Source organism: Phodopus roborovskii, unplaced genomic scaffold (assembly GCF_943737965.1).
Source record: "Phodopus roborovskii unplaced genomic scaffold, PHOROB, whole genome shotgun sequence".
Lineage (NCBI taxonomy): Eukaryota > Metazoa > Chordata > Mammalia > Rodentia > Cricetidae > Phodopus > Phodopus roborovskii.
Genome location: NW_026126459.1, coordinates 15,579,443 through 15,596,803, shown reverse-complemented (window position 1 = coordinate 15,596,803; position 17,361 = coordinate 15,579,443). Strand labels below are relative to the sequence as shown.

General features: G+C 38.4%; 1 protein-coding gene across 1 annotated transcript in view; it reads right to left on the bottom strand.

Moving 5' to 3' along the window:
- Positions 1 to 17,361, bottom strand: part of Muc19 (mucin 19, oligomeric) — a 206,712-nt gene that overhangs the window by 143,479 nt on the left and 45,872 nt on the right. Inside the window, exons 34-40 of the mRNA XM_051189114.1 lie at positions 10,509 to 10,607; positions 8,079 to 8,165; positions 7,577 to 7,663; positions 6,108 to 6,200; positions 4,234 to 4,299; positions 3,001 to 3,129; positions 498 to 581 (exon numbers count right to left, since the gene is read on the bottom strand). Of these exons, the coding sequence (XP_051045071.1) occupies positions 498 to 581; positions 3,001 to 3,129; positions 4,234 to 4,299; positions 6,108 to 6,200; positions 7,577 to 7,663; positions 8,079 to 8,165; positions 10,509 to 10,607 (645 nt within the window). The remainder of the gene's footprint in view (positions 1 to 497; positions 582 to 3,000; positions 3,130 to 4,233; positions 4,300 to 6,107; positions 6,201 to 7,576; positions 7,664 to 8,078; positions 8,166 to 10,508; positions 10,608 to 17,361) is intronic.

Sequence of the window (17,361 nt, the reverse complement as noted above, 5' to 3'; positions counted from 1 at the left end):
TACATCTCATATGTGTCTTCAACTTCTTTGCTGGCCATTTCTAAGATTCCATGTAATTTAACAATTCATCTATTTGACCCCAGTGGCAAGCTTCTTGTTGGAAACCACTAGCCTCCAGATTTATGCCAAACTAGGCCCTTCTTCCAGAGTTCCATAATTAATGGCACTGTCAAGAAGAGAATTCTGAACTTTTCTCGCTGGTGCTAACTTGTAGCTGGCAGAGAAAGCCATGGCCTCTAGAGTCAGAGTCTATAAACTCAGGGCAAGACTCAGGATCATCATGATTTTAAGGACCCACATGAACACCAATAATGGCATGAGAGGACAGAAACACCATCTAATCTAGTTCTCCTTCTGCTATTGGCTGAAGTATATAGCAGGAACTGGACTTCCTGTCCCTGAGATAGACATGCCCTTCCTAAATACCATGGATATGAGTGAAGACATACACAAACCTTTGATTTCTGAAAACTTGCAGCCTTTTCTCTTTAACTCACCTGATTTGCTGTGGGCAGAGGTTGAAGCCATGCTTGAGGAGACTCCAGGGGTAGTAGTGTGGCCTGAAGACATTGCTGTACTCTCTAGAACCAGGAAATGTGGTTGAGTTGATATTCATATTATTCTTGACACCCTTAGGTGTGTGTGGATGCATTTTTAGGGTAAGAATCAGAATTTCACAATATCATACCCCTCCCAAGCCCTTTCTTCAGTGCCCCCTTCAGAATGATTGCAGGCAAGCACCTCTTGCATCAGGGACATGAGGGCATGATATGGATACTCTATCTATAGTCTATTATCTCTTACCAGGACTCAGGGCTGTTGTCCTCGCCACTGTAGGAGTGCTTACACCTGTCATACCAGTGGTCGTTCCAGATGATTCCTTAGATGTGCCTGGTATTTATTGTGGTTAAGAAGAGTCATAAGTATAATAGTCCATTGTCTAAATATGCCACATTTTTTTATTCATTCATCAATAGATGGACATCTAGGCTATTTCCATTCCCTGGCTAATATCAATAGAGGGGCAATAAACACAGATAAGAACTTCTGTATTAGGGTGTGAGTCTTTTGGGAAGATGTCCAAGAGTAGAGCTGGATCATGTGCTACACCAGTTTGCTGTCCCAGCAGTAAATATGTGTTTCCCCTTTCCACATATCCCTAACAGCATTTGTTCTCATTTTTAAAATCTTAGCCATTCTGAAAATGGTTAAACAAAATCTCAAAGTGGTTTTGATTTGCATTTCTTTTAAGGGTGTTGAATATTTGCAAAAACATATATCTCAATCATTTGCAGGGAATATTTATCCTGTTCAGTTGTTGGACATTTTGCTTGGCATATTTAACTTGCCCGTTTAGCTTACAACAGACCTAGGACCTGATCTCAACTTCTCCAACTCCAGAACCTTTCTCTCTCCCTTAGGACAACACTCAGTGTCAAGGTGTTCCTTTAGAGACTTGTAACTCTTGAAATGGAAGGGGAACATAACTGTTGACTCATTTCTCTGCTTCCTCTCTGAAGTCTGTCTGTTCTACTTGAAAGCTGGAGCATCTCCGCAGTGTCACGTGAGAAGTAATGAATCCAGTGTTTCTTTGCTCATTTGGTTCCACCTTTCTAACCTTGTGCCACATTATCAGAAGCTTTAGTTTGTTTCAGTGGGGGAGGAGCAAGCTTCTAAAAATGGCACCTTTGTCCCTTTTTGTTTGGTACACATTATGTCCATCTAAATTCTCATCAGCCCTTCAGTTTTAAGTAAGTGGAACCTGAAGAAGGCTTGCTTGTAAAGAGCCTGGTAGTTCCCCCATCAGCCTATACTCACTTGATTTGTCTGCAGGCTGGGTCTGTTCGTTGCTTGTGGCTTCAGATATCTCTGCAACTGATGGTGCTGTGTTTGCTTTTAAAGTGAACAATAGTGTCTATCAGATTTGATGCAGAGCAGATCTGGCTACTAATGCTTTCAATTATCATTCTTATATTCCTGCATTCTTCTCTATTTCTACTTTCTTCTCTCCAACAAGAGATTATCAAATCTCGCATGACCCAGATCATCCTTGAACACATGAATTGACTTGGTGTATGCAACAAGTAAGCTTAGATTTCTCGTTTCACTTTGAAACACTGGAGTTATGTATCATATGACTCAGCATCATCATCAGAGCCTATCCTGAAGCTTCCATGAGGTACTTATGGCTTGTTCCTGTTGCTTTGTAGTTCCTTATTCTCTGGGCCAATAACAAACACTTCAGTATGGAACCAAAACCTCCTACTTGATTCCCACCAGGAGCCAGAATCTGTGTGTGGTCTCCTCTTCAAAATTCCAGCATTAGTACTTCTAGGGTTACATGTTGAGATTATTACACATCACATGAAATGTGTGGATGCCACCATTGGGTAAGGGAGAAACCTTTATCCTTATCTCCTCTCAATAATGCTTTTGCAAATAAGCAATTGCATCATAAAGCCATACTCTTCCTATTCATTTCCATCCTTGCCATTCTCTAGACACAGAGAATAGGGCTAACTTATGTGGCTTGTTAGAGCCCTACAGACTAATGCACTTCTGCATTTTACCCTCCTGTTTGCTAGTGCCACAAATTGTGGCTCTTATGTAAGATCTATGAGAGATCTTCTAGATTTGCTTAGTATATGCAGCAAGTCCATTCTACATGTTGGTGACATCCTTATATTGACTGTGGTCCTGATCACAATAGAGCAGAGAAAGGGAGCCTAGTGTGTGAACCCATCTTGAGTATCTACTTTGCTTTTTGACTGTGGTGCAAAGTATCCAGCTGCCTCACACCTTTGTTGCATGCCGTTTCTGCCACCAGGACTTAGAGACATAAAACCCATATATTCTTTGTGTTCTTCCTTCTACAGGAAAGCATTTGGGAATCAAAACTGTATTTCAACATTGTTGTAACCTCCCATCATCTTCTGTCAGTGCTAATACTGTGACAGTGGTATCCATCTGGTAGGTGGTAAACTGCTCAACCTGACTTACCTGTGTTTCCTGGGGTCATAGTTCCAGTGCTCTGGTCCTTAGGGGTGCTACTTCGCTCAACAGTAGATGAGGATGTAGTACTGCCTACTGCCACTGCAGAGGTCCCTCCAGATGATGTCTGGGATATACCTGGTAATGATAAATTAAGAAATAGTTAAAAATTGCAAAGGAATATCTTATTAAGAATAGGACATAAAATTTGATTTCTTCTTCCTTGAAAAATGTGTAAGTCTGGTGTTGTGGAATACACCTTTAGTCCCAACATTCACTGGAAATCAGGAAGCAGATCTTTGAGTTTCTTCTCAGCCTAGTCTACAAAGTAGGTCAGCTAAAGCTACACAGTGAGATATTGTCTTATAAATAAATAAATAAATAAATGAAGGAATAAATAAATAAATAAGAAGTTATCTGTCCCTATAAACTTCAGTGGCATCCTAAGTACTTTCTCAAGGTAAATTGATAATAAATCAAACCTATTGAGATGTCCATTGATTATGAAGCACCATAATTGTGTGAGATTCTCCATAGTGACCCTGATGACTTTAGGATTGTCATAGGGACCCTGTGAGCATCTTTATGTGAGCTCTGTGAATGATACATTCACAAAGGATGAATTCATCATTAGTCTTCATCTCCTGCATCTCATGGTTGTTAATTTTTCACAAAATAAAGCTTGTGAGATTGCACTATTTCCATATTTGCTCGTCATGTACCACTGAATACTTAATATTACACACACAACAAATACTTGACAAAGTTTCTAATCTATTGGACACTCGGCATCTGCCATGGCTAATCTCCATTATCTATTAGAATGCCTTTAAAATCTTCTAGGTACATATCTCTGAGGCTATCCTGAGTATGGCTACAGAGATGTGCCCCTGTGTTGGGAGACCTATTGTGTGGATAGTTGAGAGCATCCCATGTGTTGGAATCCAAGACTTAATGAAAATGACCACCAGCATCCATCACACTGCATCCTCACTGTAAACAGTGTGATTAGCCATCTCATGAACCTGAGGCCACAGATAGAACTCTGTCACTTATATAATGTCCCTGCCATGAGAGACTTGATCCTCAAACTATAAGCAAAATAAATACTTTCTTCAGTAACTAGTCAGGTATTATGCAAAAAATTAAGTTAACACTGCATGACATCAGCAACCGTCAGCTTACCCACAGAACTTCATCTCATTACATATTATCTCCTGCCCAGGTGAGTTCATCCCATACCTGTTACTCCTGACGTGTTTTCACTAGAAACTCCAGTGGTGGCTGCCTGTGCTCCTCCACTTGTGCCTATTGCAAGAAGACTGGTGATTAGGGTCATGGTGATAACCACAGCAGCCTCACAAAGGCATTTATTTCATAATTACACTCGTACCATTCATTTCTATAGTGCAGTCCTCAGTCACTTTTGCTTGCTCTCATTATCACACTCAGTTCTGACCACAGCTAATGTTAGTCCATATCATAGTACCCAAGGACACTGCTGGGTTTCCAGTAGTGACTCCTATGCCCGGGGCTCTAGGTGTGGCCTCCCTATCTGCTCCTGAAGTACTCCCACAGACTTTGCAGTTGTACATGATAAACAAAGACTACTGCTTAAACTACATGCTATAACATCCTTTTGAAGGGAGATATTAAGTTTGCATCTGCACATCATCTAAAAGCATCTCCACTCTCCCACAGCTTATCCCAGAAACAACCTGCCCTACTTTGTTCTCCCCCTCTCATGCTCTCTCACTCTCTCTTTTACACACACACACACACATACACACACACACACACACACAAATCCCTCCAAAAATGCAAAAAGGAAAATCATAACAGACAAACAAAAAACCAATTAGACAAAAAAGAATGAATGCCAAACTGAAACAAAAAGTACACACACGCACACACACACACACACACACACACACACACACACACACACACGAGCTCATTTTATGTTGTCCAACTACTGGTGATAGTCCATTGGAGAAAACTGACTTTCCCTTTTCTGACAGATACCAACTGCAAATAGATTATTGACTCGGTACTCTTCATCTACTTCCTCCTCTTAGTCATGGGGTGACCCCATCTGGCTTGGACTTAGGCAAACCCTGTGCATGATGTCACGATCTCTGAGAGCTCATATGTGCATCAGCCCCATGGTGTTTAGAAGATGCTCTCTTCTTGGAGTCATCCAACCCCTCTGACTCTTGCAGTCTTTCCTATCCTCTTCTGCACAGATCCCTGAATCCTGAGGAGAGGACTGACCTGACTTTTAAATAATCTGTGGACAGTTAGCATTCTTTAAAGTTTTTGAGTTATTATAAACAGATGCTTTAAAAAGGACCAGAGAAATGGCCCAAATGTAGTATTTTACTTTTACCATTTATTGCACAAGCCTTTATTGAAAAGATATAACACTTATCTAAAAAAACGAAGTTCCCATGTTATGGTTGTCACTTGTTGCTAATGGAGCAGAGCTTTTGCTTTCAGTGTGAGCAATATGTATGCACCATGATCTGTGATCCAGAGGGACTGGTCACTCACCTTTCTGGTTTCAAAACACCTTTGATTTTCTTATATTTCAGTATCTCCTCTTTACAAATAATGATAAAAAAACACACTGTGGTCCAGAGAATCCCATGTGTGCCTATTTCCTTGTCGAAAGTGGATAAGTTTGTCCACATTTATTTGTTTAATAGTAGGATACTGGAATTTAGTATTATATAACCTAGGTCGCACATAAGAACCAACTGTAGTTCTTTTATAAGATACTTCCCTAAGCCCTCTGTGTGAGTCTGTAAAAGCTCAGGATATACATGCCAAATTTTCTCTAGTTGGTAGCAAGGATGACAGCCATGGCCATATACCAACTCAGAGTATCATCTCTACAACTGAAGTCTGAAACCACCATCTCAAGCACAGGGGGATCTAGAAGATTGCTCCCAAATATACAAACTCCAGCTAACCCACACTCCTATGCTCCCTGAATTGTGTGTGAGGGACTAGGTTCTCTAACTTGGCTCTCACTGCTGCTATTCACCTTCACCATGGTATAGAGCTGGACCATGAGATCCTTGTAAATTCACAGGATTCTTGCTTTGACTCACCTGATTTGCTGTCAGCAGAGGTGGTGGATGGTGTGCTGGAGGCTCTGGGACTAGTAGTGGTGAAGCCTGAAGACACTCCTGTGGTCCCTGAAACTAAGAATAGGTTTGGACTTGGGGCATTAGGCATATTACCCCTGACATTACTATGCATACTTGGCAATGTCAGAAAAAGAAGTTACAGGTGCCATTCTCCAGATCTCCTGTTTCCAGTCCCAGCTAGAGACATAGGTTCTGGCAACTCAGTTGTGCTAAACATGTTGCCATAGCAGCTCACTCTCCTGCTTAGTGTGCAGATGTGGGTTGAGCCTGCAAGCTTCCAAGGCATCCTCAACAGAGACTTCCCAGTAGAAGCCTATAGCAGCAATTCTACTCAAACAACTATTCCCTGTTTGGTAAGTATTAATTTAATTTTTATATTAGGAGGGTACTATAAGGAATGGTCATATGAAAAATCAGCGTATTTGAAAGACAAATTTGTGTGGACTTGGCATGTCTGAGTACTTTAAGCTCATATAAATAACATCTGTAACAAGTGGTGCTATATAATTTGGATCTCAGCCTGCAGGAAAATGAAACCAGATCCTTATCTCTCACTGTCTGAGTTGGTTTTTGTCACCCTGACACAAACCTAACATAATTGGAACAGGGCCTGCCACTTGAGGAATTGCTTCTATTAAAGTACCCTCCCATGGACAAGACTGGGGGACATTTTCTTGGAAAGATCTTTGTCTGCTACTCTTTTTAAAAAGGACACAAAGACATCAGTCAATAAATAAATATGAAAAAAACAAACAAACAACCCAGGTAAAAATTGGCTATGGAACTGATAAAAATTTCTCAGAAGAAGAAATACAAATAGCTATGAAATGCTTTAGCAAGTGTTCAGTGTCCTTAGCCATCAGGGAGATACAGATGAGAACTTTAAGGCCCACCCCAGCCCAGTCAGAGAGACCTGAACTCCATTCTTATGAGTGCGTGATCTAAAATTTGTCTGTTTGTGACAAAAGCGATCTATCAATCAAGCCAACCTCACTTGCTCCAGATAAACCAGGTGACACTTTTTATTATTTCTTTTTATTTTATTTTTCTTATTTTACATATTGATCCCAGTTCCCTCTCTCTTATAACAGTTATCTCATGTCCATTCCATTAAGGTACTCTTCATTAGTAAACTATGGTAAGTCTGCAAGCATTGCACTAACTGATCTTATTTATAGTTGAATTCCCTTAGTACTTTGTCCCCCACTTTATCCTGCCTGATTCATGTCTTGTCTTGTGTACAGTTATTAGCTTCTCCCTTTTTTAGAGTGAGCTGGAATGAGAAAGTGTACCTCCAAGAGTGTATCCCTTAAAGTTTGTGCAGCATTAATACCTTAGTTCTTTCCTGGTATAGCTAAGTCTTGAGCACTAAAGCTGTGTGTCTACAGGCTAGAGGCCACCCCCCCCCCCCCCGCTTGTTCCCACAGTACCTGTTCTGCCAGATGTATTTTCACCAGCTGCTCCAGTGGTGGCTGTATCTGCTCTGCCACTTGTTCCTGAGGGAAGAACAGTGTTTCCTGCATTCAGGCAGGGGTATAGAAACCAATTTCAGGAAAGTTCTTACCTTCACTCTTGTCATTACTTCCTATACTTTTGTCCATATTTAGCAGAGTATCCCATTACAACACTCTGAGGTATGACCAAAGCTTGTTCTGAGCCCCACCCAGACCTTTAAGGAGACATAGCCTTGCTTGTTGGGTCTAGAGTGCTGGTGGCCTCAGTAGCTGAGGCCTAATCCTGAGGTTGGCCTCCTAGACTCTTCTCTTGTAATTACTAAATACAAGAGATGTGGTTTAACATTTGACAGCTTTTCTCAACTGTGAGATGATAGATTCAAGTTTTAATCTCTTGGCATCTTCTAATAATTTACCCAACTTTTGGTAATTTTGCACTCATTTAATGGGCACTAAGAATGTGCATGTTCTGACTCACCAGTGTTTCCTGGGCTTGTACTTGGTCCTCCTGCTGTGCTGTGTTTCTCATGGCTAGATGTGGCTACAGAAGTACTGGACGTTCCTCCTGATGAAAACAGCATGGTGCTCAAGATATCAGTCAATCATTTGCTTTGTAAAATCCACCAATATTACTCTCTTTTCATTAATTTCAGAGTTCAAGTGACTTGATCCTGGTAACCCAATTGGTTGACAGATGAGAAACAAGCCACACTCAGACTTTCTATGGCACCTGTTGCTTCTCATACAGTCTGTGCCCAAAGACAAATGCTAGAAAATTACCAATCTGGCTTCCTACATTAATAATTTAAAAGTTGCTGACATAGACAACTGAAATTTTAAAAACTAAAATCATATGAAACATGAGCCTTTATTCCTTAGAAATAATACCATTATATCAAATTTCTTTGTGTTTAAATATTTATTCTCTTTCGATTATTGCCACATCATGCATTCATAGCAAACACTGTTGAATGTTGCCTACCACCTGAGGCATAAATTACGGAATAACCTTCAGTGTGCTGATTATAACCAAATGGCATAGCCAACTGACAAACTGTTCTCACCCAATCATTTCTGATTTGGATCTCGGGGAATACAAACTAAATGGTCATCACTCTAAAATGCCAATCAATTTAATAAGCTAATTAGAATCAACCAGTTACTTATTTTATAAATTCTGGTTATACTTATATGAAATATACCTCATTTCAAGAATATGTGTTATAAATTTAAATCCAGAAATATGTTAGTGGGAATCAAGTATATTATAAATAGAATCAATCCATGGATTAGCTAATAAAAATATTAAAGTAAACCTCATGTTTTAAGAAAGGATTTTAAGGGCACTCAAAAGGGTTTTCTTTACTTTTAAAAGCTGTTAGAACTGAAGAATTTTAAGTGGTTTGACAGTATGGGTTAATTTTACAGAGAAGAGTAAGGAGGTGAATTCAGGAAAGAGGGAATGACAAAGCTCCATGCAACAGACCTCATTGGAAGAGGATGAGGTCATTTGCATTCCTTGCAAATCCTCAAAAGATTCTCTGTTGCTCCAAAAACTGCACCTCCATCACCTTCACATTACTGGATGTTAAGTTAGGCTGAGGGGCCTTGAGAAACTGGGTGGACAATGAATCCAGGGGCAAGGCCAATAGGATACATAAGAAAGGACACAGAGAAATCCTTAAAACTACTGACCAAACGGGGGCCACAGTGAACTTAAAAAAAAAAAAAACTTTAATCATAACAAAAGAACAACTATGCTTAAAACATAGCAATATCTTATCCATGAAAGCTATGAATCTACTTCAGATTTAGTCAATACTGCACAAGGGCAAGAATGTCCTCTTTGGCTTTTATTGCATGTGAGATCTTTCAGAGACCATAAAACCCAGTTCTTTACACTTGAGGCATGGGATTCTATATTCTAATCTGTCTTTTCCAGCTTGGATCCCTGTACTTTCTCATCTAATTAGAACAATGGCATAGAAATATTGTCGTGTTTATGACTATTAAAAGCAATTATATAATTATAAAAGTAGTATGTGATATGGGGTAGAAAGTACCATTTATATAGTTTGAATATGGCTTGGTCATTCTTAGTGGCTTCTGTTTTAAAGAGTGGTTCTCCAAGCTGGAAGGCAGTCCTAGGAGTTGATATAGTGGAACCTTATAGGAAGGTGATATTTATTTTTGGAGAAGGATCAGGGTGGTCCTAATGAAGGGACCTCTGTAAAACTCAGCCTTGTCTCATGCAGGGTTCTATCTGGATTGCAGATGCAGTTATTTTCACTGTCTCCTACGTGTATCCAAAATGGGCGAGCTGCCACTAGAACAACGCCCTAGAACCACAAAACTGTGAACCAAATTTTGCCAACTGAATAACTAACAAGTCATCACGTAAGAATCTTGGATTCTTCCCAGTTTCTCAGGTGACTTAGCCTAGGCACTAGGAGCTTATTATCTTGTATTCTCCATGGGGTAAAAATGTAGTTGAGCAAAAATAGAGGGATACTTGTAGAAATGTGCTACAAAGCAGAACTTTGGAGGTTTGTAATGAACCTGTTGAGAAGACTGTGGCAATTGTACTTTCATATTCTGTGGTTATATCTTGAGAATTTCTAGGTGACCCTGATAAAGGTTAAAAAAAAAAAAACAGACACAGTAATCCAGAATAAATATGTGCTTTGAAGCTCCACCCACCAGGGAGTAGACATATATAATTGTAACATGCTGCACATAAATTGTTGAAAGGTTGAGAAACATGGAAGAAAATCACCCAAGTCTGATGTTTACTTTTAAAAGCTGTTAGAACTGAAGAATTTTAAGTGGTGAAAACTATTATCCGGCTAGCATGTCTGAAATCAGTTCCTTGCCTGGGAGCAAGATTCCTTGTTCTGTATTAGTGTACCTGTCGTGAGTGCTGAAGTGGTGACCCTTGAGCTTGGGGCCGCTGTTGTCCCTGTGCTTCCAGCCGTGGAGAGAGCAGGAGCTGAGGTTCCAGTAGAGCCTGAGAAAACAGGTGAGGATTTTCTTTTATAATGTCTACATTGAACTTTGTTGCCAAAGAGCAAACTAACTCTCTAATCTTTCTACTATAAAAAAAAAAGAGAGATTGGATAAATAAGTGTAACAATTCCCACCCATACTTCCTTGCAACTGCTTGTAACATTTCAATATTATCTTTCAAAAATCTTGCTTTACTTAATGCTCCTTTGGGGAGTTGTTATTGTTGGTTTTGCAAAGTTGTTTTACAGCAACTTTATTGAGTCGCATTAATTCTTAGTGTTAACAGCCATCTGACTCAACTTTTCTTCCTTTTCCAATTGATATGTTCATCTCTGCTCATGCCCCAAGCTGAAGGTCACTTTTTTTTTGTTTGTTTGTTTGTTTGTTTGTTTTTGTTTTTTTTGTTTTGACTGGTTCTTCCTCTTTAACCTCATGATTTCATATTGTAAATTGTTTCCATTGCTTTTTAATATTTTTGAGAACTGACTTAACAATAAAATATTTCATGGCATGTTCTGATAACTATCTGAGTAGAAACCCATAACATGTATATTTCCCATGAACATAAAAATAACTGCAAAATTCCATTTTGTAAATGCTTGCCTGTTAATAAAGAGGCTACTCTGACTTTAGTCTTTGCTGCTTTATTCTTGTATGGGAGATACAAAGTTTGGCTAGGCCATACATAAATTTTTACCTTGTAACATCTCTGAGCTAGCTCCTGGTTTTTGATACCATAACACTTAGCCCATTTGTTTCAACACTTAGTTTAAAATGAGAGTCTTGTAATAACCCTCATTAGATGCTATAATGAAATAGCTAGTTGCTTCTTTTACTCTTAACCCACTGAAAGGAGTAACAGATGCTATATCTTTTTTCCCTTTAACCAGTATTAATTTTTGATTATTTAGTTCTGCCATCAATTCTACTTTAGTAGTTAATGGTAAGGATGAAACTAAAACTGGAAAGGAAGAGAACACTGTAGGTGCAAGTTTTTGACCTGCCCAGTCCCACAGCTGTTTAGTTCCAAATAAACACACAGAGGCTTATATTGACTATAAACTGGCCTATGGCTGGAGCTTCATATTGGCTAACTCTCTCTCTCTCTCTTAATTATTAACCCATTTCTATTAAACTATGTATCTCTACATTTTCTTGGCTTAGTGTTGATACCAGGTCTCTTTCTTCCTTGGCAGCTACATTGTATCTTCCTGGAGACTCACTCTCTTGTGTTCCCCTTCCCAGCTTTCTCCTAATCTGGTAGTACCACCCATCTTCCTGCCTATCTATACCCTGCCTGCCCATTGGCTAAAACAGCTTTATTCACTAGCCAATAAGAGAAACATATATTCACAGCATACAGAAGGTCATCCTCCATCAGGACACCAATTAGTTGTCCAGCCAGCCCCGAGAACACATGAATGAGTAATATATAGACGGAATGGATTATATTTAAGAAGTGCATGTATGCAAGCAGTAACAATTAGTGAAAATAAGGTCATGAATTTAAAAGAGAGTGGGATGGCCATGCATACAGGAGGGATGCAGATAAAAGATGCTCAGTATAATCTGTATAACCCACCAGAGGAAAAGTCTTCAGGTGAGCAGCCAACTACTCAGACCTATACTGTGCAACCCACACCTGGCCTAAGGTAAGTACAGCTGCCAGGAGGTGATATTTCTACCCAGCATGGGTACTATAAGAGTCACAGGCCAGAGGAGGAGTGGGTGTGTGCTAGAGGCACAGGGAGCTAGGGGCACCATGGCAGAAGAGATGGCAGGGCCAGGGATAGCCATGCAGGCTATGAAAGGCCCACACACATATTTTCTTTTAAACTTTTTTTTTTTAAATGAGCATCTTGCCAAGTAACAGAAATCTGGGGGGACATTGCAAAGAGAAGTATAGATTATTTTGTAGAGTGCCTATCTTGCACACATAGAAGGCTTGCGAACACAACCCATTTCTTTTACTGAAGAACACATAACTACATAATGGGTGCCAGAGTAACAAAGATTCCAGCTCCCACATCTGCTCCAGGATGAATAAGAAAATCTAGGAAGGCTGTGGGAGTGTAGCTAGGAAAGATTCTTATCTGGGGGCAGCTACACTTTTCTATCTGAGGGGAGAAATAGGAAAACACAGATACTTCCTGATGGTAACTTTCTCTTTACTTCATATTGAGGAAAATGCTTCATTTTTATATGTATCATGAAATATAATCATTACTTTGCTTTTGTCTCCCAATTTTAGAACATCAACTATAATTTCTGGCTCTGTGGATAGTAAGGAAACTACAACACAGAAGACCCAATTTCTTTGTGTATGAAGCCCCAAGCATCTCAGCTCTTCAGAACCTTGGCAACTTTATTAAAGGGCTTTTTATCCCCTCACTACAACAAGCAGGGAGGGGCTTGTGGGGAGCAGCAATCCCTTATCAGAAGGTGCAAGAGTTGCTGAGACAGTGAATAAAGGTTTGTCAGTGCAGACTGTAGCAAATGCAAGTCATTAACTTATCTCTCAATGCCATACTAATGAGGCACTTAGCACAGCGGTTCTCAGGCTTCCTAATGCTGCAACCCTTTAATATAAATCCTTGTGTTGTGGCGACCACCAACCATGAAATCATTTTTGTTGCTACTTCATAATGGTAATTGTGCTAGTGTTTTGAATTATAATGTAAATATCTGTGTTCTCCAATGATCTTCTGTGACCCCTGCAACAGAGTTATTAGACCCCCACAGTCGTCACAAGCCATAGGTTGAGAACCACTGACTTAGCAAGTTACTAATACTGCAAATTACAAAACAGCCACTGGCAGTTCGGAAAAAATAAGGAAAACAATAGGATTCTTCATGACAAAGCATCATCAATAGTACAGTGAATGAAGTCAGTGGGAAGATGGGGAGGCTCTAAGCAGCCTTCACTATGAAGCAGCTCCACACTGAAGTACGTGTTGGTAAAGAGATAGAATAAAGATACAACAATTCCCTAGGTTTACAGAGACAGATTTTGCATTAAGCATTTTATCAGCTGCCTACCAAAAACAAAAAGTAAAACAAAAATAACAAAAACCAAGCAAACAAAAAAAACAACAAAATAAAAATATTTCCTTCAAAACTCTGGGTAGCCTTGGCCAATGCAAAGTATTAACACAATAAAATTGGAGGTTTGCTCAAAACTGAGTACTAGGAGATTATGGTGACAGTATACAGCCATTCTATACCAGTGCCTGCAATAGTTATTCCCACTGCTCAGCACACTTGCATATCTCTGGGATGAAAGCAAACTTGAAAACCAAATTTAAGCAGTCAGAAGGCTCAAAGCTTTAATAGATTATCAATTAAATAGAACACTGGAACTGAACCAGTTTGTTCATCTCAGAAATAAAGCTTGTCTGAGTATTAGACTTGTGGGCCATTGCTCAGGGACCAGTTAATGCTGAGTAGAGATCATTCAGCAGACAACATGAAACCATGCAGAAAACACACTGGTTAAAATTGCAAATTGGACTGGGGACATGAGTTGATGAGACCACAATGCAGAAAAACATCTCGAAATGAGCCAATCTTTCTGAATTTTTATTTCTTGATATTGCTAATGATAATCCAAGAGAATGTAAAGTTGGCAAGAATAACTATGTGGCTCTAGTTTCAATAATATCATACCCAATTTAGCATTTATTACTAATTTGGGTATTGCATGCTACATCACACTTGTGGATGTCAATGGACAACCTGTAGTAATTGGCTCTTCCCTGCCACCACGTGGATACTAGGGACCAACCTCAGGTCCTTAGGCTTGGTGGCAACCCCTTTACTAACCGAGCCATCTTGCTGGTCTAACTGTTGATACTTTGATATAAGCAATTACTTTTAATCTTCTTTGCCCAACACTCATTGATTTGTATATAAAGGATAATGATTACCAAATAAATAAGACTAAGCATGATAAGATGTTTTAAATGATATTCATAATTCCATATTATATGACATTATAATATAAAAAATCAGCATGATTTATATATTTTTATTCTACAGAAGGAAGGTTATCTTCAATAAATAAAATATGTGAGCTCAAGGATTTAGTAGCCTAAATAATATTCAAACACTAAGCCAACCATCACAAAACACTCTGCCAAATTGCAGAAGCTGAATGACTAAAATGCTTTAAAATGAGAATAAATTATAGTTGCAAATTTTCAACATGTTATAGTTACCCATTCATCATTAGAACATTTGTCAGATATAGTTGCATAGATTGACCCTAGTTGTAGTTGGGGACACTAGAGTCGAAAACCAGGGCAAGTTCTTTAGAAGCATTTTCCTTTCAGATCAGAGAAACTAATAATTCACAGAAGAAAGAGAGTCTAGAAGTCTGGTGGGAGGAGGCCTTTATCATAGGAAAGTAGATATTTCAGAAATAATGTAGATTTGGAAGGGCAAATCCCTTACAATGCTCTTAATGTTATTTGTGTATATGTGGGTATAAAGGTGCAAAGTCATTGTGATTCATTGATTAGTCACTTTTTCTCAAACATTTTTTTCATATTTTTATTTGTCTAAGGTACTGAAACCTACTCACTGATTGTTAATCTTTAGGTTCCTAAACTAGGAACAGCCTTGGTAGTCTAAATATACACTCAAACCACCATTTGTACTATATAAGTTACCCTAGGTTTGATTTAAATAAGGAAAAACTAATGATACTTTTATAAAGTTTCTGATGTAGCTACCTATTGCTTTGGTGGTTGGTATTGTAATTGCTTGAATAGGTGCTACTGAATTTGAGAAATCAATTGAAAGACTAAACTTTGTATGGGGGAATATTATAGAACAGCTATGATCATCCATAAAATAGCTTAACTCAAAACTAATGTTTCAGAAAACATCAATCACAAAGACAAAGTAAAATGTAGGAAGGAAGTTCTAATAACTAGAAATCACAAACAAAAGTCCAAAATCATTGTGTGTGATTCTTTTCTTCCACAGAAAATCTTTTTCTAACACATTTTGTTTTCAAAGACAGAAACACGTGTACTTCCTACCACACCATCATTACAAAGGCACAAACCTTGGAAGGATAGGCTATTGAGTCTAAAGTCCCCTGCTGACAAAGGCTTACCTGAGCTTGAGCTGCTGGCTACTGATGTCACTGCTATGGAAAGGAGACAAATGTTTTGAAAATGTAGGTTAAAATTACATCAATAGACAAAATTTGACAAGTATTCATCTAGATAATGTTTCTAAAAATGTACATAAATTATTAAATTGTATTATTCAGGCTCATTCATCAGAGTCTTACACATTTCAATATACTTTTGTAATCTACTACCTACCTACAGCTTTAACTTAACCTATGGGACTTGAGTGACAATTTTAGCCTAGTATGTTAGCATAGTTGCTACTTCCTTGCCAACAACATGCAAAATATTCTTTTAGAGATGATAAATGTTCTTTGCCCACAGTTTAACCTGATGGAAACCCTGCTCCTTAGCATCAACATTTAGGAAAGAAGTAAATGAAGACTGACAGATTGAAGGCAGGGCTCACATGCCTAAACTTCACATTCCCTTTGCTATCTAGGTAAAAACAAAAAATTACATGGAACATTTTATTTTAGTTACCTGTTGAGGTGCTTAATGTGGAAGCAGCCGTGGTAATAGAAACTGTTTTGGGACATGGAATTTAGGAAGACAAGTTAGTGGAGGAATCTTTGTTATGACATTTCACTCAAGAAATACATTGTCTTTAACTACAGTTAAAATCTATAAAATTATCTGTAGAAGTCAAGTGATGAAAACACATCTGTACATAAATCAGTACAAATAGTACTACATATGTCCACAAATATAACTATTTTCTGACCTGTCCATTTGCTCAAATTCCCAGGAATTTTATGAGGACTGAGAAATGCAGTTAAGGAACCTGCTGTCTGATAACTTAGTCTCAGGAAAGTGAACAGTAAGAGCTGTAGTGTCTACAGAAACTTCTACAAGGCCATCTAACTTTATTACTGGAGTATAAGGTTCCCAACCTCTTGATTGTTGTGACCTCTTGATATGGGTCAACAGAAAACAAAATCCTTTCTAAACTACACAAGGGAGAGATGAGCTGTGTAGTAAGGCCATCTGTGTCCAAACTGTCAGTTAATTCAACGTTTCAACGCCAAGTTAAGCTAATTTGCCTAGAATTCTCTTAGATGAACATAATTTAACTACCTCTCTCAAATAATATAAAGACACGATTTAAGAATAAGGAATAAACTGTTTCCATTTTCAAATCATCTCCAAGTATGATCATAATTTTCAAATATTTGTATCATTAAGATAACACATTTACTTTATTTTACCACTATTTAATTATCACCTGAAAATGTCAAACTCAGGGTGATATTTAACTAAGTAGCATGGAATATCACTTTTCTGACTCAATTTGTAGAACTATGATGAAATAATATTCTGGTATTTTCTTGTAACAACTTTAGTTTACACTTATTACACTTACATCTGATTTGTCCACACATTTTTACTGGCACAAAATTGTATAAAACTATAAATAAATGTTATTGATACAAAGGTCAGCTCCATATTTGATACAGAATTGTAACTTTACCTGTTGGTGTTGAATTTGTAGGCAGAGTCTCTGAAATAAACACAGATGACTATTATTGGCAGGGATTGAAAGTATTGATATAATGCTACATCTTAAGTCATTTAGAAGCAACCTATCTTTTGTTTTGTGTCTTATGGTTCTTA